Genomic DNA, 23521 nt, shown 5'->3' with positions numbered 1-23521 from the left:
TTTTTCAAAAAAGCCAAACTAAAGCAAACAAACAAAGCATATGTGTCTCTCTATCGAGTAAGGCAAAGTATAAATGAAGAGCACAATAAAAGATGGATAAAATAATATGAAATGGAAAGAAAAATTCCAAAAGAGAAGGTGAGTTGTGAGGTGTATGGGAAAGGAAAGAAGGGAAATGAATAAATATGAGAAAAGGAAAGAAATGGAAATAAAGTTTTTGTAAATAGGGAGGGGCGGAAAGGCTGTAGAGAGGGCAGGGGAATGGGGAAAATATAAACTGAGTTACATCATGTAAAAGTACAAATATCCAATGATGAGTATCAGCATATTGTATAACTAAAGTGTACCAAAAAAATAAACAGATGAATAGAAGAGAAAAGGATATACCTCTTGCAAATGGGAAGGGGATCCAGGAGCCTAAGGGCAAAGGAGAGGGTGAAGGAAAGGGGGAATAAGTAGAATAAAATATGGCAGGTGTTGGAACTTAGCAACATCAATTAATGTAAACATTATTGTCATAACAATCAGCTATGGTTAGTAATATCAACAAGAGTGCAAATGGGGAAGGAGGAGGGATGGGGTGGGTGAGAAGGGGAAGAGGATGAGAAATGAACCAGGCTGTATTAGGTACACAGACCCACTCCTCTAGATATAGTAACTGCATGGACTGCAAACATGTACTGATTTCAAACAGGAAAACAAAAGAAAACAAAACAAAAATAGTAGTGAGCAACCTCATCTATTAGCATTGTTCTGAAACCAGTACTCTTCTGGAGGTTAAGAGAATGCATTAATCAAATGTCACAGTGTCAGACCCAAGAAATGTAAAGTGCAGTAGGGAGATGGACACTCATCAGGTAGTCACAAATGATGATGCCTTTAAATGCCTTGATGCCTACCTTATACTTAGGAGTGCATGGAAGAAAGTAAATTCTTACAAATGCCAGTACTATTTTTTGTCATAATCAGTCCTCTGTAGGTAGTTTTGGGAACCACAAAATAGGAAATGCTGAGTTTGGTGGGTTGATGAAGAAACAATTTAAGAAGACACTGGTGTCTAGGCTGAAAGTCACATGTGAGTTTTGATCATTCACTGGGAAGAGTGTTCCAGACCAAGGTAAGCGCAAAGGCCAGGAGACTGAAGGTGCAGTCTCATGGTGCCTTTGAGAAATGAAAAAGCTCTGGTGTGTAGCTGAGGAAAGGAGCCAAGGTGAAGCGCTCAGCTGGCAGGGCCTAGAAGGCTGTGGGAGCGGCTTGGATTTAACTTGGAGCAGTGAGGAGCTGGGGAAGATCTTGGTACATTCATTTGTCCAGGTTCTCAATCTGTACTCTGGCTTGTTCTGTTTTGTTTTTTAACTGAGAAAACACAGTTCATATTTATTTGGGCCACCATCTGGACCACCAAGTGTCCAACATTATTCAGGTGGAAATCTTTCCAAGTAAATTTAAATTCAGAACTAGGCAGTGAAATAATACTCAACCCACAACAGAGCTGAAAACCAGTTTATTTCTCAATTTCTTCTTCATTCATCTGAACTTCCTTCCAGTTATGTTGCCAAATATTGGTGTTTGAAGACACTTTTATTTCAACATCTGTCCATAGCATACTGATAAGGAAAGAGCCTATCCATACAGCTATAAACATATATATGTTTCATGGTATATAAAGCCTAGAAAAGCTCTTCATTTTTTATTTCTTGTAATTTAAATTCCTGTACATTTCAAAAATATTCATTCAACTTCAAAGATTCTTTTATTGGAAGAAAACTATGAATCAAATATGTTATTTGACTACATATAGTAAAAAATAATATGACTTCATTGCAGATGGATTACAAGTTGATTAGGGATCTCATGCATGCCAAATGTAGTAGTTTGACTGTGATAGATGTAGACTTAATATCTGAATCAGTGAAAATCAAATAAACCAGAGAATCTTTAGTATCTGTCCTCCGACTTTGAATAAAATCTTTGTTAGATCTGCATCTTCATGGTAAGATTTTACATGTATTTTAAAAAGCTTACTTGGTTTTTCTTCTCTTAATATTCATGCTTATACTCTTTAATCTTCAGAGCTAGGCATTATCGTCTCTATCTTTTCACTTAAAATATTGTTTATAGAAACGAAAATTTTCTGTTTCTGGTCATGAATGGGGTTACCTTTTGGATTCCAAGAATTAATAGTGATATTTGAAATGTATATGTTTTAAATCTCTTAGTCTAACTAATGTTTCTTGCTTTTGATGTTGTATAAAACCCTGAGAAATCCTACATGAGTAGTTCTTAATACTTTATATAAAGTTTCTGGTAATTTGCTAAGCAGCATTTGAAAAATTGTTTTCTTTGGTACTTACATGGTTTTCTTTTTGTTTATTGGTACATTTTAGGTATACAATACAGTTACATTCATCATTGGAATCTTATAACTTTACATGATATATCTTGGTTCTTATTTTTCCTCATTCCCCTGCCCTCTCTGTGCCCCCTCCACCCTTCCCTATTTATGGAGACTTTGTTTTCATATTTTCCTTTTCTCCAATTTTTTCCTTTCCCTTCTCTCTTTCCCGTACCTATCCCATTTCCCCTACCCTCTTTGAACCTTTTCTTTCTCTTTCACATTATCAATTATTCATTTTAATTAATATTTACACTTTTAGTTTATCACACCAGAGAAACTATTTGATGTTTACACAGGTGTCCCATTAGTTTTCCTTAAGTGTATGTCCTCAATGTGCCTCCACTTAGCTATAAAAGTCTCTAATTTCTCATTCATTATGGCTGAGTAGTAATCCATTGTATAAAAAAAATCCACAACTTTTTTATTCATTGTTAAGTTTACAGGTCACGTTTCAAAGTTTTAGCTAGTACAATCTGTGCTGCTATAACATGGGTGAATATATATCACTGCAGTATGATTCTTTTAATTCTTTTAGGAAGATACCCAGCAGGGAAATAGCCGCATCAAATGGGACTTCTAATTCTAGTTGTTTGATGTATCTCCATATTGATTTCCACAGTGATTGCACCAGTGTGCACTCCCACCAACGATGAAGAAGAGTACTTTTCTTCCCACACCTCTGCCAACATTTTTTATTGATTAATTTCTTGATAGGAGCCATTCTTTGTGGGGTGAGGTGGAATCTCAGTGTTGTCTTCATCTGCATCTCTTGAATGACCAATGATGTTGAACATTTCCTCATTTGATTATTTGCTCCTTTTAATTCTTTGTCTGAGAAATGTCTGTTTATTTCAGATGCCCATTTTTGAATTGAGTTTATAAATTTGGGATGTCTAATTTTTTGAGTTCTTCATATATTCTGGATAGTAGACCTTTGTCTGAGGAAGAGCTGGTAACATTTTTACCCACATTGTAGACTGTCTTTTAGCTCTTTTGGTGGTTTCTCTTTCAGTGCAGAAGCTTTTCAAAAAGATGAGAATGCAATTGTTGATTCTTTGTGCTAGTTTCCATCCGACTGAAGATTTGTCCATAAAGTCTATTACTATAGCAGTGTCTTCAAGAGTTCTACCTACCTTATCTTGCAGCAAGTTTAGTGTTTCTGCTTTTATAGTTAGATCATTAGTCCAGTTGAATTTTAGTTTCATACGTGGTGAAAGATAGGGGTCTAGTTTTAATCTTTGGCAAGCTGAAATCCAATTTTTCCAGCACCATTTATTAAAGAGGCTATCTTTCCTCCAGCGAGGATGGTTGGCTTCTTTGTCAAAGATGAGATAGCTGAGTATGTCTGGAGTTGCTTCTGCATCTACTAAACGATTTCAATGATCCTTGGATCTGTTTCTTTGCCCGCACCATGCTGTTTTTATCTCAGTAGCTGTGTAGGATAATTTCAAATTGGGGATTATGATTTTGCTATTCTAGGTCTCTAAAATTTTTGGAATGTTTTCTCTAGTTCTATAAGATATACTTTTGGGATTTCAATAGGGATTGCATTGAATCTATATATCAGTTTTGGAAGTATGCCATTTCACTATATTGGGTCTTATTACCCAGGAAGAAGGGGTGTCTTTCCATCGTCTTATATCTTCTTCAATCTCTTTTTTCAGAGTGTTGTAATTCTCAGTGTAGTGGTATTTTGTTTCCTTCATTAGATTGATTCCTAGATATTTAATTTTTTGGGATGTTATTGTGAAAGGGATTGTTTCCCTAATTTCACTCTCAGAGAGTCTGTTTGTGTACTAGAAGGCTACTGATTTTTGAGTGTTGACCTTTTATCGAGCTACTTTAGTGAATCTGTCAATTAAGTCTAGAAGTCTTTTGGCAGAAATCTTATGTGAAGTGCAACATATGATCATCATCATCAGCAAATAATGACAGTTCAAAGTCTTCCTTTCCTATCTTCACTGCTTTTATTTCTTTTTATTGTTTAATTTCTGTCATTAATGTTTCCAAAACTATATTGAGCAGGAGTGGTGGCAGTGGACATCCTTGTCTTGTTCCCTATTTTAGTGTGAAGCTTTAGGCTTTTTGACCATATTGGCTGTTGGATTTGCATAGATGTCCTTTTCAAATTGAAATAAGGGCCATCTATTCCAATTTTCTGAGGGGTTTTAAAAAATCATGAATGGGTGTTTAAATTTTGTCAAGTGCCTTTTCTGCTTCTATTGAGATGATCATATGGTTTTGGTCCTTGACTCTGTAATATAATGTATATGTTTATAGATTTATATATGTTGAACCATCCTTGCATCCCTGGGATAAATCCAACTTCATCAAGGTGTATGATCTTCTTGATGACCCTCTGTATTCTGTTTACCAGTATTTTATTGAGAATTCTTACATCTATGTTCATTAGTGAGACTGGCATGCAGTTCTCTTTCTTGGCTGGGTCTTTCCCTGGTTTTGGAATAGAAGTAATATTTGCTTCTGGGAATGTATTTGGAAGTATTGCTTCTCTTTCAATTTCACTGAAAAGTAGTGGCACTAGTTCTTCTCTAAATGCTTTGTAGAATTCAGCAGTAAAGCTTTTAGGACCTGGACTTTTCTTTATTGGCAACATTTTAATTACGTTTTAAACTTGACCGATTGTAATTGGGGTGTTTAGAATTTTTATTCTCCCTCTCTGTTTAATTTGTTGCCTTGCCTGCTGGATTTCCTCTATTGTGCCTCATGGAGTTATGATCTTCATTGTTTTTTTCTAGGATATTGTTTAGAATTCTTTGAAGTGCTGGTTTGGTATTCGTCATGTTTCTCAGGCATTCATGGAAGTATTTTTTTCCCCATCAATTTTGAAAGATGGTTTTGCAGGATAAATCAGTCCAGGTTGGAGGTTGTTGTCTTTTAGGGCTTGAAATATATCATTCCATGCTCTGTGTGACTTGAGGGATTGTGGTGAAAAGTCTGCTGTGATTCTGATGGGCTTTCCTTTGCACGTGATTTGTTTTTTTCTCTAATTGTTTGTAGTGTTTCATTCTTCTGTGGAATTTCTGGGATCTTGCTTATTGCATATCTAGGTGTAGATTTTTTGTGATCATAACTCTTTGGAGTACTGTAAACCTCTTGCATATGTACATAAAATTGTTTTGCTCTGAGAAATTTTCCGTCATTAATTCCTTGAACAGGTTTTTTATGTAAGTTATACTTTCACCTGCATTTTCATAGACTCCTACTAGACTTATATTCATCTTCTTTGCATCATTGAAGAGGTATTGGATTGATTTCTCATGTTCCCTTACTTTTTCAATGCATCTTTTCATGGTCACTAAACACCATTCCATCTTCTGTATGTGATATCCCGTCTTCACATCGGCTCCATCTGTTATGTGCACTTTCAATAGTGTTTCTTATATCCCGGATATCTATTTGAATGTTTTTCATAGATTCCACTGCTTTCCTGTATTAGGCTTTCATGGTTTCCATTTCTTTCCCATGTTGGGCATTCGTGGCTTCTATCATGTTCCTGAGCTCATGTATTTCTTTTCGTCTGTTTCTGTTTTAGAATCTCTAGTCATACCTTTCATTCTGCTCACCATCTCTATAGTTATGTTGGGCATTATTATTGCTTTTAATGTTTCTAGAGCCTCATGCATGTGAAGAGTGGGGTGGAAGGATGAGATTCTGTTCCTGTACTCCTTTGTTCTATCCTCAGTTTAGATGAGCAAGAGGTAGAGAAGTAAGGACAGAGACATAGAGCTTAGCAGTGGTGAAAAATGAGAGAGAGACAGAGAGAGAGAGAGAGAGAGAGAGAGAGAGAGAGAGAGAGGCATATCATCCCACCCTGTAAAAACACAAAACGGTTACTACAGTATAGATTTTTTCATATGAACTGGGTATTTTTCATCGGAGTTCTTATGAATAGTAACTTAACCCTTATTCTCTCATTTGAGAAATGAAGACTACCAAAAATGTGAAGTCACAATGTGCACAGACTTTTGTAGTTGCACATATACACAAATGGGTCTTTCTTTTCTATGGTGCCTCTAAACCCTTTGGAAATCTAACAGAACTATGAACTATTGTATATTCTAGAGAAGTGAACATGGAATATCCACCCAAATATCTGTACCCAGAATCAGAAGGATTGGGGACCTCCTACAAGCTGACCCCAAATTGTAGATTAAAGATCATGCCTGTGCAATGGCTACAGGGGTCTGGGATTAAGGATGTGCAGGACAAAGAATATCACCCTGGCCTATACCTGTGATCTTCTTGTCCACAGGGAAGCGCATTTGCCTTGGAGAAGGTATCGCCCGAGCTGAATTGTTCCTGTTCCTCACCACCATCCTTCAGAACTTCTCCATTTCCAGCCCAGTGGCTCCTGAGGACATTGACCTCACACCCCAGGAAGTTGGTCTTGGCCGAGTAGCCCCAACATACCAGATTTGCTTTCTGCCTCGCTCAGGGGAATGAGGAAAGTGGAACAAAGGATTTCAGGGTCATTCAGTGCCCTGCCTCTGTAGAGAATGGCCCCTCATTTCCTGCTTCTGAAAATCCTGTTGTACGCCAGCATGCTTCCCCTACCAGCTTGCTACTCCATGCAAAAATTATTTCTATAGGCTTCTTTTTGTACTGGCTCAGTTCTTCTAAAGCTCTATGCTGTTTTCCTTTCACATGTGAATAAAGTTGTAGAGCATGGTAATGAATCAACAATAATGAGCCCTTTCTTTGGTGTAAATAAAGAAGCTGGGGGTCAAAGGAAAAAGTTGACTCAAGGACCTTCTGGAGTTCTGCCTCCCAGGATACATCTCATGGTTAGAGACTTCTCCCTTTCCCAGAGCAAACACAGTTTGTGTTTGTCAACTCTCCATACTCCACTCTTCTGTGCTGAACAATTTTATGTAGGAGAGTCCATCTATATAGCCACAGGTGATGGGTGTCCGGGTCATGCTCACTTTAAAGATGAATATCAAAGACCAGGCAATTTATTAGCTGCCTGAGGCTACAATGTCTGAGAGTCGGTGAGCAGATTCATACTCTGGCTGTAAAGCGGAAACTCTTCACTAGGGCATCATGAAATGAGATCACATTCACATCGCATAAAATGGAGGATTGTAAAGGGTACAGTTCAGTGCTGTCTGGTTCATTTACATCTTATACATATATCACTATGTAGTTTTTGACTTGTTACTTTCTCAAAAACCCCTGTACTTATTAAGCATCTGCTTCCTCTTCCCTTTACCCCAGCCTGTAAAACACCAATCTTGATTTCGGTCTGAATCAACTTGTCTTCTGGTCTTCTGGATGTTTCATATCAATGAAATTATACCAAATGTGATGTTTTGCCTGTCTCGTTAAAGTGTTCATGACATTTGGAGTTTGTATGATGCTGGAGAGAGCAGTCGTATGCTTCCTTGGTCCTCCCTCATTCACTTCCCTTGCTGCTTTTCACTTTTTCTTTTTTCAATAAAAGGTCACCCTCAACCCTTATTCCTTGAATTGTGTGACTCTATATTGGTGCCATGGATTTCATCCTATTTTTCTTTCTATCTCCTGAGTAGCAAAGAAACGTGCAAAGCTTGGTCTCTGCTGAGGAAGTGATCTGTGCCATTTGAGTGTGTGACCTATCAGTTGTCAGGTCCCAGGGCTTTTTCACAGAGAGTTTTTGTGAGAGCATCTCTGGCACCCCCATGCCAGCTCCATGAAGGATCACTCTGTTGTCTTCTTCACGGTTACACATTTAGCTCCTGGAGAAGAGTGTGGCATATGACAGATGCTTAAAACATTTGCTGAGGAATGAATGAATCAATGAAAGATTGGCTAAATCATATTCCGTAGACTTCCCCTTCTAACACACACATGGTCACCTTCTGTATTCCCATCTCCTAAGGACTGAATGTTTCTAATCTGACTTCCAGTTATACTTGATCTCTCACAGTGCATGGCATTGACTCATAGAGCCACCCACACTGTGGGACTGGCCTCCACGTGTCCTGCACTACCACACGTCCTAGAGAGAGATGTTGTACATTCCAGGATTTTGCCCATGGAGACATCTCTAGTCAGCCAATTGTGAAGCGGAGGCTGGCTTTCAGATTCACCCCAAGATGCTGAACCCTGAGCTGCTATAAGGCCTGTAAACTTTGGTTCCCCTGTATCCTCTGGAGACTTTCTAGGATATTTGCTAAAATGGATTCCTGGCACCCTCTCCTACACCAACCACAGGAGGATAGCAACAAATACAACAGCCTGCCTTGCAAGGGAGAAAGAAGTGTGCATGGCAGGTAGAGAGGGGATACTGGTGCTGTTTGACTTTACCTTCTCCTTCATCCTGATCAGCCTCTTGCTACTCTGCATCTATAGCCCATCTTCCACCTCCATGGGTTGCCTTCCACCTGGACCAGAGCCTCGCCCATTCCTGAGAATTATTTAGCAAATAGACAAAAGCATCGATAGCATCTTCCACCTCCATGGGTTGCCTTCCACCTGGACCAGAGCCTCGCCCATTCCTGAGAAATATTTAGCAAATAGACTCCACGGATTTTCTCAAGTCCTTCCAAGCGTTGAGATGGGGAGGAGAAGGGACGGGAGGGTATGGTGGCACAGAGGAGGGAAGCAGAGCTTACAGGTAGAAAGGCAGTTTGAGTTTCCAACTCGGGTTGTACTCCCCAGATGATCTTTGAGAATTCTGTTCTTCCCAGTGCCATCTATCCTATCTACTATCTTCTCTACGATTTTGGGATCTTTTCCAAATGGAGAGAGAATACATTGGAGGAGAACTTCTTAGAGATTTCATGGTTTAGATTTTTTTCGAGTGCTGCAATAGGGGAATTATAGGAAACTGGATATGGATAGTAAGTGCAATTCATATTCAAAGTTGAGAAGGTTTTGGTAGAGCCAGGGACCCTACTGAAAGGGAAAAGATGTGGGCCTTGAATGGAGCCATGGCATTTAAGTCTGTGAGCTGCAGTTGACAGAGCTTAGGCTACCGTGGAAGATATGATCCAGATGTGAGAGTGGACAACACTTCTGTTGGGAGATATAGTGAGATGTGGACCGTGTGTCCATAGCTGCAGGAGAAATATGGTGACATCTTTACAAATGGCCTGAGTTCCAACCTTTTGTCATCCTGAGTGGATATGAGGCAATCAGGGAGGCCTTGGTAGATTAGGCTGAGGCTTTCTCTGGCTGAAGGCTCATCAAGGTCCCTGACCACATCTTCTGGTCGGGAGGTGGGGAGGAGAAGGGAACTTTGTATGAGTCCTCCCATCTCATTCCATGTCTCACTAATCAAGTCTCACTAATCATGTATGTGAACTAGATCAAAATCAAGGACAAGTCCAAAATATGTATCAATATAGCAAAGGTACCATTTGGGTTGTGGACATAGAAGGAGTTGGGAATGGAGGGATAGAGAGATAGAAGGAGAGGGAAAGATTAGAGATGAGGTTAGAAGACAGGAAGATCACACACTTTGGGAAATGTTGAAGACACAATGACAAGACAAAGTGAGGGAACAAAGACAAGAACAGAGCATAGTAATAGAAGTAGGTAATCTAGAAGCTATGTTGAATTTTTTATAAAAATAATAACAAGCAAGAGAAGGAAAGAAATAGAAAAAGTCTGAAATAGGATGGGAACAAGAAGAAAACTAGAGAGAAATAAGAAAAAGAAGAAGGAAGAGACAGAAAAAGAAGAAAGGAAACAAAATAGGGTCTTCTTCAGGTTATGTCTGTGTTGTAAGAATAGACAATGTGGGCAGGAGTGTACAGATCTAAGTCAATTATTCTTAGCAAGCCAGCCATAGTCCACTAAGTTTCAGGCTCATTTCTGGCTGCAAGGCCTAAGTTGAACTCCTTGACCTCCTTCCAGCATTGAACTCTGCAAGCTTCTACTGCAAGTATCAGCTGTTCTTTCCACAAATTGAGTATGGCTCCAATGGGAGGTGCTGATTCCACCAATTTACCAATCCCGGTGGGCCAGTGTACCTCTATTACAGAGCTTTTCTTTACTTTCCCAGTGGCCTTCAGCTTTCATCAAGGAGCCTCACAGAGACCCTCTCTCCGTTGTTCCCTTCTGCTCTATGTTTTAGAGTTCACAACCATGGCCTTTAAGGCCCTGGGCTCCTCTGCAGTGTGGATTTAGATACCACCCTGGCCATCAGAGCCATCCCGGGGGACAGCCCTCCACAGGACTTTGCTAGGGTGACAGGGGAGCAGAGGGTGGTCCTGGCCCCTGATGCAATGGGGTGCAACATTGCCAGTTTCCATATTGGGGGGCAGGGCTCAGCCCTGCATGAAATGGTGTTGTATGCCAGGACCCCTCCTGGGATTTTTGCATCTCCTTCCCATTTGAGAAGGATCTATCTTTCTACTTCTCATTACTTGTATTGTATTTTGTTCTTCAATTATATCTTTGTATTTTTTATATAGGAAAAATCATGATATCTAAGCTTATGTGTCTGATTTATTGCACTTGATATTGTGGTCTCAAGGTACATCCATTTACGTAGAAATGACTCAACTTTATCCTTTTTTATAGAAGAGTAGTATTCCTTTGTGTACAACTACCACATTTTCTTTATATGTTGATAGGCATATAGAGTTTGTCCAAGGCTTGGCTATTATGAATTATGCTGCTATTAACTTTGATAAAAAGGCCAAAAAAATACACTGGAGGAAAGATAGCACTTTTCTTTCAAGACAGGGTCGTGCTGTGTCATCTAGGCTGGTCTTGAACTCACTATGGAGCCTAGAGTGTCTTGGAATTCATGGTGATCTAACTGCCTCAGCCTTTTGACTGAAGTTTCAGGTATGTATCACCATGGAGGGCAAGATAGCATCTTTAATAAATGGTGCTAGGATTGCTTTCATGGGAAAATTGTTCAGCTATGTGTTTCAACACTTTTGTTGCTGATGTATACTCTCCACTAATCATACATCACATATATGCACATTAACGCCAAGGTGAGTTCATACAATATCCATCATTTCGCAGCTTTTGTATGCCATGCTGTGTATCTCCCTCTGTGTCTGTCTTTATGTTCATGCTAATACTTTCACAGGTTATTTTTGGTCGATTTGTGTGTATTTCCTTTTATAATTTAACAGTTGCATATCTTTAGGTTGATTATGGTTTTAACTTATTTTAACCCCAATGGTGTTATATGTTCCTGAGTTATATGTTAATATGTTCCTGACTTGTATGTACCTAGGGGAAATACTCATAATATGAAATCACCCAATGTGTACCATTTAATCAGAATATGTTCTGCTCCTAGTGCTGCACTTAAGCCTTTAGAGATCTCTGCTAAATCATATGTGAACCTTGCAGCTGATATTTCATAAAGAAGTACAAAGAGTCTTGGGGGAGAGTGGTGAGCATGGTCATTCGGATACTCAGAGGCCTCAGAATACAGCTGTTAATGAAACAGTGTGGAACAATTAAATATTTTAGCCACCAGCTGCAAAAGTCATACCGTGGTAAAGCACACTTTCAATATGGATGTACCATAAGCCATCCAGCCATGCCTTCGTGATGGCACTTTGGTCCTCTTTGCACTCTTAGGACACAAGTGTGTACCTGATTTTGAAAACTGTCCTCTACGACCCACATGATTTTGAGAAACCAGACAGCTCATACCTGGGCCACTTTCTGGTTGCCAAGGACAACTTCTGGAAGTGGAAAGCCTTTATCCCATTTTCCAAGGGTAAAGCTGTGGCCTTCTCACCCTGTGTCACTTTGTTCACATCACACACTGGGTGAAAGATGAAGACTCTGAAAGAAATAGAAAGCCACACAACTACAGAGGCAAAGACAGTGTGAGGGGAAGGAAAGAGGGAAACATTATGTGGGAGAAAGATGGACTCTAAATTCATAATGGAGATAAAAGCAAGAGAATTCTGAAGGACACAGAAAGACAGACAGCAACAGAAGCAAAGAGAATATGAAGGGAGGAAAAAAGAGGAAAAGTTATTCGGGAGACAAATGGAGACCAAATTCATGATGGTGATAAAAGAAAGAAACAAAAAATCCATAGGCACACAGAAAAAAAATCCAAATTGTCTGTTATTGAGCACCTGCTGTGCCCAGAATTTGTGTTGGAATTTTCATTTTTTTCTGTTAAAGTAATAATAACTTTATTAATTTTTAAAAATTTTATACCAACAAGAAAGCAGTGAAACTGAATGTGAAAATCACCTATAATTCACTAACAGCATAACTTCCTACTATTGCAGAGTTCCTTTCAAATTTTAATTAAATGCCGCCAGAGATTCCTGCAGTAAGTCTCTTGTCCCCACCTGACCAATGCATGATGCAAGGTTGAAGAAAAACTTAAGACAGTGTTAAAGAGAAGTGTGAACTGGGACGGCCAATGCTCCTTTGGCAAAAGGCACTGGCCCTTCTCTTCCACCAACTTTTATTATTCATCAGTGACAGTTAAAGCTGCATATATAGATGTGCGTACATGAAATCACCAATGCAGATAAGGCTTTAAAGAGCAGAGTCAAAGAGTCCAATTAGAAGCAAGATAGAGAAAATATGTGGCTGTAATTAGAGCATTGTTCTTCAAGCCATTAAGGCACTAATTGTGGGAATGGAATTTGAGTGTGATTACTCTGACCACAGCTATGGATGTTATCTCATATTAGTGCCACAGCTTCGTAGGCCGTTACTTTGGTCTCAGCTGTGGCCATTAGTAGGGTGGTCATGATAACCCCTGTGCCACTGCAGTGCTCATGAGATACTTCTGTGGGTTATGGAGCTTTAGTCAGACTTGCTTGTTAAAGTCAGCCAACTGAGGGGTTAGCTGTGTGCATCCTGCACTGCTCACAGCACGTGTCAGGCATAATGAATACTGCTGGCTCTGGCAATATGCATATATACATTTGAAGTTAGTGTTGTGTAGATAGATTGAGAATAGGTGGTTAGATAAATTGGAAGAAAGAAGGGGAAGGGAAGGGCAAAGACTGAAAATACATGGACTTACTTCTTATCAGCCCACTGTTTAAATCTATATTCAGGACCAGAGTGAAGTTACATGAGAATGAGAACACAACATTTACAGGGTATTTGTATTCAGAATCCTGTTCAAACCTGGTTTCAATTGCTAATCCAATAATTCACATCTTAGTTACTGACTAAAAGATTATCATACACTAAAGTTTAGATCTAATTCTGGTTGATTTCTATATGTCCATATCCATATTGAACCACCGATTAATCTCTCCCTTCTAGCTCTACCATACTGTGAGAATGAGAACACCAAATTTACAGGGTATTTGTATTCAGAATCCTGTTAAAACCTGGTTTTAATTGCTAATCAAATAATTCACATTTTAGTTACTGACTCAAAGTTTATCATATACTAAAGTTTAGACCTAATTCTGGTTGATTTCTATATGTCCATATTCATATTGAACCACCGATTAATCTCTCCCTTCTAGCTCTACCATGCTATTTGAGTGACTGTACAGTACAATTCAATATTTCACAGGGCTCAGTTTTTTTCCATCATTCTTTTTTAGATAGTATCATGGCTCTTCCAAAAATTTTTTCCTTCCCACTACAATGCAGGATAATTTGTCAAATTTGCTTCTCCTCCAAAGAGAAATCTACATTGATTTTATTATGATTATCTTTAATTATAGATTAATTTGATAGGTTTGGAATTTGGAAACTGTACAAATTTAAAGTATCTCAGACCAAAAGACAGTGTGATTCTCTGCTGAGTTAAATCCCGTGATTTGGTGAGTTTTGTACTTTTAGTTTTTATGTAAGTTCTGCATATTTCTTGTGAAATTTATTCCAGAGAAACATGAAAGGAGGTTATTCCTATTGTTTTTAGACCTTCTTTTAAGGTCCTTCTTTTTTTTTTTGGTACCAGGGATTGAACTCAGGACCTTGCACTTGTGAGGCAGGTGGCAGAACCACTAAGCTAAAACTCCAGTCCCTTTATATGGTATTTCAATTGGTCTAATGAGTTATCAAAAACCATTGAGTTTTTCACATTTATGCAAGATAGTTTATACATTTGTACAAGACTATTTCCTGGCATTACTTTTAATATTCATATCATATTTTGTGGATAATTGATCTGCAAATGATATTTTGACCTGATCCATTCTTATGTTAAGCTGTATATAATATTTTCACTAACATCATGGGCTAATACATCAATAATTATGTTGAGTAATTAATAAAGGAGATTCATTCAGTTTAAGGAGAACAGGTTTGATGTTCTCTTGAAAGATTAATGGTTGCCATATTGTTTCCCTGATATTTTATTGCTATTGTGCCACATATTTTCTTGATTTTACATGAAATTCAGACAAGATCTCTCCTTCCTCAATTTTATAAGGTTCTTGTTTTTGAAATTTTGATCAGGGCTTAGTATTGAGTATTCTCCATTATCTTTTCTGCCTCTGTCAAGATGAATAAATTATTTTTCTCCTTTTACCCATTGAAAATTACTAGATTTCTTGGTGTTGAATCATACCTGCCTCTGTGAAGTTGGAATAAGACAAGTATAGGGAGAACAGGGGGATTGCTCAAGGTCCAGTAGATCTTACTCAGCATAGCCTGTAGTATTGTGGACAGTCTATAGCCAAATAGCTAATTTCACGGTCATAAAACTTGTCTGTCTCAGCCAGCAGGGGGCCTCGACCTATCACTGTTATGGTACGTAAAGACTAAGGCTAATAAGGACTCTATCCTGACATAAGGAAATAAAAAATAAGTCATTATACACATCCATGTATTCCACATTTTATAACCCAGTATAAGTCCCATCTAAATCCAATGTGGCAGAGATGTTTATTGCACCCTGAGATGTGCCATGAATAATTGTGAAAGACACTGCAGTTTATCACTGTTTGAGTGGAAACTCTGTGGGTCTTCTTCTTTTTCCACTAAGACCAGAGGCAATGTGATTGTAGTGCAAACTGTGACGCAGAGTAGGAACATACTGGGTGCCCACCCTGGGATATGTTATGTGGACATGCACCTATGCTGAAGACAATCATGCTTATTCGGCTTTCCATCCAAGCGTGACTTTTTTTGGTACTGGGATGAAACCCTACATCTTCTCTTTGTGCCACATACCCAGACAGACTGACTATCTATCTATCTATGTATCACCTATCTATCTCATATTTAAGGCAGGATCTTCGTAAATTGCTAAGTTGCCCAGGCTACGCTCTGATTGACATTCCTCCTGCCTCAGTCTCCCTAAATTCAAGACTACAGAACAGGGCCACTAAGCCCAGCTCAGATAGGACCCTTTTGTGGTGAGCAATTACATCTTGCTCAGTGATAGGAGGGCAGGGGCTTCGCCAATTTGTTCAACAAGCATGGCATGGTCCCACAATAAAACTCTTAGTGTCCACGGTACTGGGGCAGGATCTGGGAGGCGTACTCGGTTATCTGGTCATTGTGTGAGGGCCTTGAGACCTGGAGGAAGGATCTCACCAGTGGGGTGCTCAGAAGCTTATGACAGTATCTGAACCTCTGCTCTTTTAGAAGTAGTTTAGTAGTTTGACAGCCAATACAGGTGTGCTGGCTCTCCACTGAATGTCAAACTAGGAGGGATTACAGAATCCATTTCCCTCTCTCTCATTGCTTCCTACTCAACATCTTAGAGAGGTACTTCTCATGTCTTCAAAGTTTTATACAAATGTGATTGACAACATATGTATTTTGGTAGTAGGGATCAAACTCAGGACCTTGCACTTGCTAGGCAGGTGAAGGCAATACTGAGCTAAATCCTGGCCTCACTTGTATGGTTTGTATTGAGGATAAGAAAATGAATAGCACTGATTCACCTGTAAATCTGCATAAATGAGCATGAAGATGCCAGGGAAGAGTAGGGTCAGATTACTGGGTCCTCTCCTCGGGTTCTGCTCAATGACACAGCCTCTCTCAGACTCAGGGAAACAGTGAAGTACCAAGAAGCTGGGCAGAGGTAAGAAAATCTGATCCTAGCCATAGGTTCCCTTCAGTGGTCCCACCTCCATTTCCTTTGGCTCTGCGAAACTAGCCTCCTTGTTTCAAAAGTCTCTCAAATCTTCCAATGTTTTGAGTGTCTGCTGGTTGGATGGCTCAAGAACTGCTCGCACAGCCACCAAAGTCACTGGCAACATTTCCTGCTCTTAATTGCCATTGTTTCTAAGAATTGATTCATGAATTTTGAGGAACACACACTTGGCATATCTGACATCTAGCAGGTTGGGAGTTACATTTGTGTCCCCCATCATACTTGGAGGCCCTAGCAGGATAACTGGAAGGAGGTAAGACTTTGCTTTTGTTTTATGGACTCTGTATTGTGACCCACTTAGGTAATCAGAAATTGTAATCCTTTTTTGTCAATTGCTTATGCCTGGTATTTTCATGTTTTGTCTTTTTTTTTGGTATTGTTTTTTGTTAAAATAATAATAACTTTAATTTGAGAACATGGGGAGATTAAGATGTTTCTCTGATGGGACATGTTGCTTTTGCAGACAAAATCTTGTATTCCTGTTTTGTATGCACTGCATTTGGACTTACTAGTCGCCAAATTTATTGGTGCTCCTTGCTTGACGTGTTTGATTTATTTTGAGTGTTGTGGTTAGTTGTATTAGACAACAGAACTAGAGAAAAGCAATGTTAGTACATCCCCTAGTGGATTTAGATAGTAACCAAAATGTGAACTTATAAAATGATGTCAATTGGATCTTTTATGAAATGTAGTTCTTATTTAGGAAATGCCCATGCTTCTTAATGAATCAGAAGGCTGCAATTGCTAATTAAAAGGCAATAGGCTGGCCATCATTCTTCAGACTTAGTGGCCAGATTTCACTAGAATGGTGTGGCCTGTTAGTGCCTAGAGGGAAATTTTGAGCCCATTCTGCCTCAGTTTCCCTTCAGGTCTGACCTTGCACTGGTGAGGAAGCAATCTTAGATGCTGAGATTCCCAACTCTTGTGTTTCCTGCCCGAGAGTGACAACTCTTGGGAAAATTGTCTGAATAAGCCATCGTGAGTGTGAGAAGAAAAGCTCACCATTTTCTGATCTCATTACAGATCTTTCCCTGTTATTTTGTACTTTTCTGTTTTGTAGGCATGTTTCTGCTAGAGATTAAAAAGGGGGAGAACCTTCAACTGTCTCAATATTTCCTTCCTATCCAACAACTAAGAACCTTTAAGTTGAGCCTTTAGAAAATGAGTGCTTTTAATGCCAATGACAGAGAAGACACCTGAGATGAGGAACACATACCCTTTGTCTGGGTCAGATGAGGCATCCGAATTTTGCCTATCTCAGCGAACTGACATGAAAGAATGGACCTGCTGAAGTATTCTGGGCAACTCTTTTCTGCATATGGGAATCTGAACCTGTGATGCTGTGGAAATCACTGACTTCTGGGTGAAACCAGAAGGAGCTATTTTCTAAAGCACAATATTTAGGGGACAAAAATAAACTCAGTTTAAGGAAGAATCCCCCACCTCCTGGCTCTCTCTCTTCCCCTCTCAGTTTGGTTCTCATCATTCACATGTGTAGAGGAGGGAAATACTTTTGCTAATGTGTCAATTGTGGTAGCTGGATGATGGGTACAGGTTTAAACATGTGAGCTTCATAAGTGTGTTGCTGGGAAAGATTGTCTTAGATCGCATGAAGATTTTCTGAGCCATTACTTGCCTCTATCTATCTCTGGAGTTGCTCTCTTGTGCAGGCCAGGAAGTGTTCCAACCAGTTCCATTCTGCCCTTTGGTCCCCCGCCCACTCTTTCGACAGCAGTTGTTCGGGACTTTTCAGTATTTGTTTAATTTTGGTAGCAATCCATCTTTGTTTAAACATGACCATTACACTGTTACAGCTGGAGTCAATTGTCACTTATGCTTTTGAAAAGACATGCTGGAGTTAGCAGTGTGAGTTTCTGGAGAAAATAGGATGGCACATTGATAAGGGTGGTTGCTGTGACCCGACCTATGTTCCGGTCATTTTCCAGATAGCAGCCATCTGCTCTGGAGCAGGCGAACTTCAGGTTCACCTTGAGGGCACATAAAAACCATGTAGTAATTAAAAGGGAAGACTATTTTTTTCCTTGTTGTTTTTGGGAAATTCAATGTTGAATTCTTTTACTCCTCTGGAATGTATTCTTAAGCATTGGAAATTGTTTGACCCTCACATATTGAGAACGAGCTGTTTCATATTTTTCTGCACCTGTGCATATCCTGCCTACCTCTTAGAGGCAAATTGGAATTCACAGGGAAGTACTGATCATGATACTATTTCACAGCTATACTTGTACTATAAGAGAGTGAGAGAATGGTCAGAATTACCTTATGTTCAGATTTTCTTTGCATTAAGAGAGGCTCCTTATTTGTGTTCAAAATCTGAATGTAATCCACAGGAACACCAGGTACCTTGGGCCCTTAGGGCACAATCAGATGCATCTATTGTTATTGAATATGAGCTTCCACTCCCTTGCCCCTTGCATCAAAGAATGAGGTTTATAAGGCAACCTTAAGCAAAGCCATATCCACTATTATAGATCTCAAGACTTCCCTCACTCACCTTCCAGACTCTAAGGGCGAAGATTCCAAACCAATCTATATCCATGCTTTTCTGCTTTTTTTTTCTCTATTTTTTTCTTTTTATTGAGTTTATTGGCACAATCTAGGTATACAATACAATTACATTCATCATTGGGATTCTGTACCTTTACATAATAGGTCTTGATTCTCATTTTTTCCCATTGTCCCTGCCCTCCCTTCACCCCCTCCTCCCTCCCCATTTACAAACACTTTATTTCCATTTTTTCAGTTTCTCATATTTTTTCCTCTCCCTTATTACCTTTTACCCACCCTTCCCACTTTCCCTACACCTTTAGCCCTTTACTTCGTATTTCACATTATTAATTATCTCATTAGGATCTTGTATACTATTATAGTTTTTTACACCAAAGAAACTATTCGGTATTTCAGTTAAAGAAATCTCTGTATGAACATTAAAAATAGGGAATCCTAAAATAAAACTAAAAAGGAAAGTAAAAGAGAAAAGGCAATGATAGAACATTAAAATAATCCTTAATTCTCGAGATGAAAATGGTCCCTGAACATGTCTAAATTGCTAATTGCTTCTCTCTTATAGTCTTATCTTATTCTTTTTTTCATTATTTAGAGAATACTTTATTAGTTTCTGTAATCAAACCCATGTAGATTTGACCTTAAATATTTAGTACGATGTGTTACCCCTGTACACATGGAAAAAAAATAAATTAACATTTCTAGACCAATATGCTTGTCCATTTCTGTACAATGACAAGTCAACACAGTAAATTGGGATGACTTCTTCCAAAGTTGGCAGCACTGTTAAAGTTTCCCAAAATTCAATTAATATATATATGTATATATATATATTTATATAAAAAGACTAATAATAGTATGTTATGCATCGATAGCAGCAACAGCGTTTCCAGGTTCTTCAGTCATCTGAACAAAATCATTGACATTCAGCACATTCCATTAAAAAAAACAAACAAAGAAAAGAATAATATCCAGACAATAGCAAAGTTCTGCTGCTGTTGTGGTACCTGGCACCATTATTCCTATTAGCCTCTTAGTCATCATCTGGAAAGAGTACATTCTAGAGTAATATCATTAATTGTAGCTCTGATAAAGCATGGTCCCTACTATGTATTATAAAGCAGGTACTAGATATTTTACATTCATAGAGGTATGATACAGTACCATCCTACATCAATAATACTAGATTCAGTTTTGGTTTCAAATTCACTTTGTCTGCAAATAAGATTGCTATACCTGTTTTTTTCTGAGCTCCTGTCACATGGAGAATTGTTTTCTATCTTTTCACTTTAAGTCTCTGGGCTTCTTTTTGCACTAGGTGTGTTTCTTGTATAAAACATATTGTTGGACTTTGCTTCTTATTCCATTTTGCCAGTCTATTTCTCTTGATTGGTGAGTTGAGGCCATTGACATTGCTGGTTATAACTGATATGTACTTAGTTATTATTGACATGCTATTGGCCTTTTGTTGACTCTTTTTACTTTTTCACCTTCTCCTTTTAATTTCTTGCCTTGCCTATTTGATCTGCTCTGTTGGGCCTCATGGTGTTGTTGCCTTCATTGACTTTTTCTAGGATCTTGTTTAGAATTCCTTGTAGTGCTGGTTTGGTATTCATGTAGTTTCTCCGGTGTTCTTTGTCATGGAAGTATCTTATTTTCCCAACCATTTTGAAAGAGAGTTTTGCTGGATACATGAGTCTAGGTTGGAGGTTGTTCTCCTTTAGTACTTGAAATATCTCATTCCAGGCTCTCCTTGCCCCAAGGGTTTGTGTTGAAAAGTCTGCTGTGATTCTGATGGGCATTCCTTTGTATGTGATTTGTTTCTTTTCTCTTACTGCTTGTAGTATTTTGTTCTTCTGTTGGGTTTCTGGGATCCTGACTATTATATGTCTAGGTGTAGATTTTTTTTTGATTGTAGCTAGTTGGGGTCCTATATGCCTCAGTTATTTGAATGTCAAATTCTTCCCCTCTGTTTGGGAAGTTTTCTGTCATTAATTCTGCAAACAGCTTTTTAAAATCATTTGTGTTTTCTCCTGCTACTTCATGTATTCATATCAGTCTTATGTTATTCTTCTTTGCATCATCTAGGAGTTGTTTGATCGATTTCTCATGATCTCTTACTGTTTTTAAGAGACCTTTCTTTTCATGGTCACTGACTGCAATCTTATCTTCTATATCTGAGAGCCTATCTTCGCATTCTTTTATTCTGTTGCATACAATTTCAATAGAGTGCTTAATCTCCTGGATATCTGTTTGAATCTGTTTTATGGATTCCATTTCTTTCCTATGTTGGGTGTTTATTTTTTCCATTTCTTTCTTATGCTGGGCCTTCATGGCTTCTGTCGTGGTCCTGAGCTCATCTATTTTTTTTGTCAGTTTCTGCTCTAGAGTCTTGAATCACGACTTCCATTTCGCTCACTATCTCTATGGTTATCTGGGAAATTATTTCTCTTTTGAATTTTTCTAGAGCCTGATTGATCTGTTTTGTTACTTCCTATGCTTTGAGTTCAGGGTGTCCTGGTGGTTCACTATCGGCCTTTTCATCCTCGTTTGCCCTACTGTTTGCCATTGGCAAACTGGAAGTCTGTCCTCTTGTCTTGCTTAAGTGTTTTCTCATTTTAATTTTTGTTGTCAGACTATCCTTGTTTTACTGTCTGGATTATCACCGAAATCTTCCTGATATAGCTGCACCCTAGCTTCTGTGTCTCTAACGACCCACAGACATTCTCATCTTCATAACATCAGAGAAAACAGCTCATGAAATCAACGGCAATTACCCCAACTGATACAATCAGTGACACATTAAGATCAAACACAACTTTGACACTGACCACCTGTGGTAGTCACTAGTCTATCACCCTTAAATCATTTGAGTATAATTGAAATCAAGAAGCAGTCCAGAACATCTCTGCAGTGAACAAAATTTCAATATAGTGTATTTTCCATTTAATGGTTCAGACAGAGTGAGGATGCAAGACCCCTGGTCTCAGTTAGCTGATGGCTGAACCCCATGACGCTGACTGACCTTGGGCTGCAAGGCCCAGATGGAATTCCCTGACCTTTTGAATGGTTGAACTCCACAATGTTCTATTATAGGTTTCCCATGCCCTTTCTATTTTTTTCAGCTTTAATTGAGTTTATTGGTACATTTTAGGGATACGGTACAGTTACATTCATTGTTCGGATCTTGTACCTCTACATGACAAGTCTTGATTCTCATTTTTTCTCATTACCTCTGCCCTCTCTTCACTCCCTCCTACCCTCCCCATCTACAAATACTTTATTTTCATCTTTGCATTCTCTCACATTTTTTCCTTTTCCCTTTTTACTCTTCCCCTACCCATCCCACCTTCCCTACACCTTTAGCTCCTTTCTTCCCATTTCTAAATGTCAGTAATCTTATTAGAATCTTATGCATTGTTGCAGAGTATTCACACCAGGGAAATTATTCGGTATTTACACATATGTGACTTATTTATTTCACTTAGCAGTATATCTTCAATATGTATCCATTTTCCTATGAATGAATCTGTTTTCTCATTCTTTATGGCTGAGTAATATTCCATTTTATAGAAAAACCACATCTTCTCTATCCAGTTTCCAAACGGATGGGCAAATGGGCTGTTTCCAAATTTTAGCTATTAGAAACTGTGCTGCTATAAACATGGGTGCACATACTTCTCTGTGATATGATTCTTTTAGTTCTCTTGGAAAGATACCCAGCAGACGGATGGCTGGGTCAAATGGAACCTCCAGTCCAAGCTCTTTGAGGTATCTCCATATTGATTTCCATAGTAGTTGCACCAGTCTGCACTCCCACAAACGATGGAGAAGGGTTCCTTTCTCCCCACAACCCCGCCAATATTTGCTATTGTGTGATTTCTTGATAGCAGCCATTCTTTGTGGGGTGAGTTGGAATCTCAGGGTTGTTTTCATCTGCATCTCTCGAATGACCAGTGATGTGGACATTTTTCCAAATATTTTCTTGCTGCTTTTACTTCTTTGTCTGAGAAATGTCTGTTCATTTCAGATGCCCATTTTTGAATCGGGTCTTTATATTTGGGGGGACTGATTGTTTTGAGTTCTTTATAATCCTTGATAATAGTCCTTTGTCTGAGGAACAGCTGGTAAAAATTTTTTCCCACATTGTAGATTGTCTCTTAGTTCTGCTGATGGTTTCTTTTGAAGTACAGAAGCTTTCTTTAAAGATGTTCAAAGTTGGGAACTGAGAAAAATACTCTTGATGACCACCTCTGTCTTTGCAGAGTGGGTCCAAAGACTGGCACAGTCAGGAAGTCTGAGAGTGCAGGGGGGGGCTAATGGGGGTTCAGGGGCCCCCGCGTGGCTACTTTCCCAGCACTTGAGCGATGGCAGCTGGGATGGGAGCTGGCGTGGCTCTCCTTCCCACGGTGGATCTGGGCCCAGCCTTCCTCTCGGCACTTGAGTGATGGTGGCTGGATTGGGAGCCCATGCTTTTCTGCTTTTGTTGAAGCTCCTGAAGGACAGTATGCCTTATAGGAAATGAATGGATAAATTGGCCTTGCCTGTGTCCATGTGCTCTTTTCTCT

At 39.0% G+C, this 23521-nt stretch overlaps 1 protein-coding gene across 1 annotated transcript in view; it reads left to right on the top strand.

Moving 5' to 3' along the window:
* LOC104861752 (cytochrome P450 2B4) overlaps positions 1–7090 on the top strand; it is a 21628-nt gene extending 14538 nt beyond the window's left edge. Inside the window, exon 7 of the mRNA XM_033765807.1 lies at positions 6675–7090. Coding sequence (XP_033621698.1) covers positions 6675–6865 — 191 coding nt within the window. The 3' untranslated portion in view covers positions 6866–7090. The remainder of the gene's footprint in view (positions 1–6674) is intronic.
* Positions 7091–23521: the final 16431 nt, after the last annotated feature.

This window comes from Fukomys damarensis, unplaced genomic scaffold (assembly GCF_012274545.1).
Source record: "Fukomys damarensis isolate Sample0158 unplaced genomic scaffold, DMR_v1.0_HiC HiC_scaffold_19, whole genome shotgun sequence".
Taxonomy (NCBI): domain Eukaryota; kingdom Metazoa; phylum Chordata; class Mammalia; order Rodentia; family Bathyergidae; genus Fukomys; species Fukomys damarensis.
Note: the sequence above shows the minus strand (reverse complement) of the source record. Positions and strands in the feature narration are given on the sequence as shown.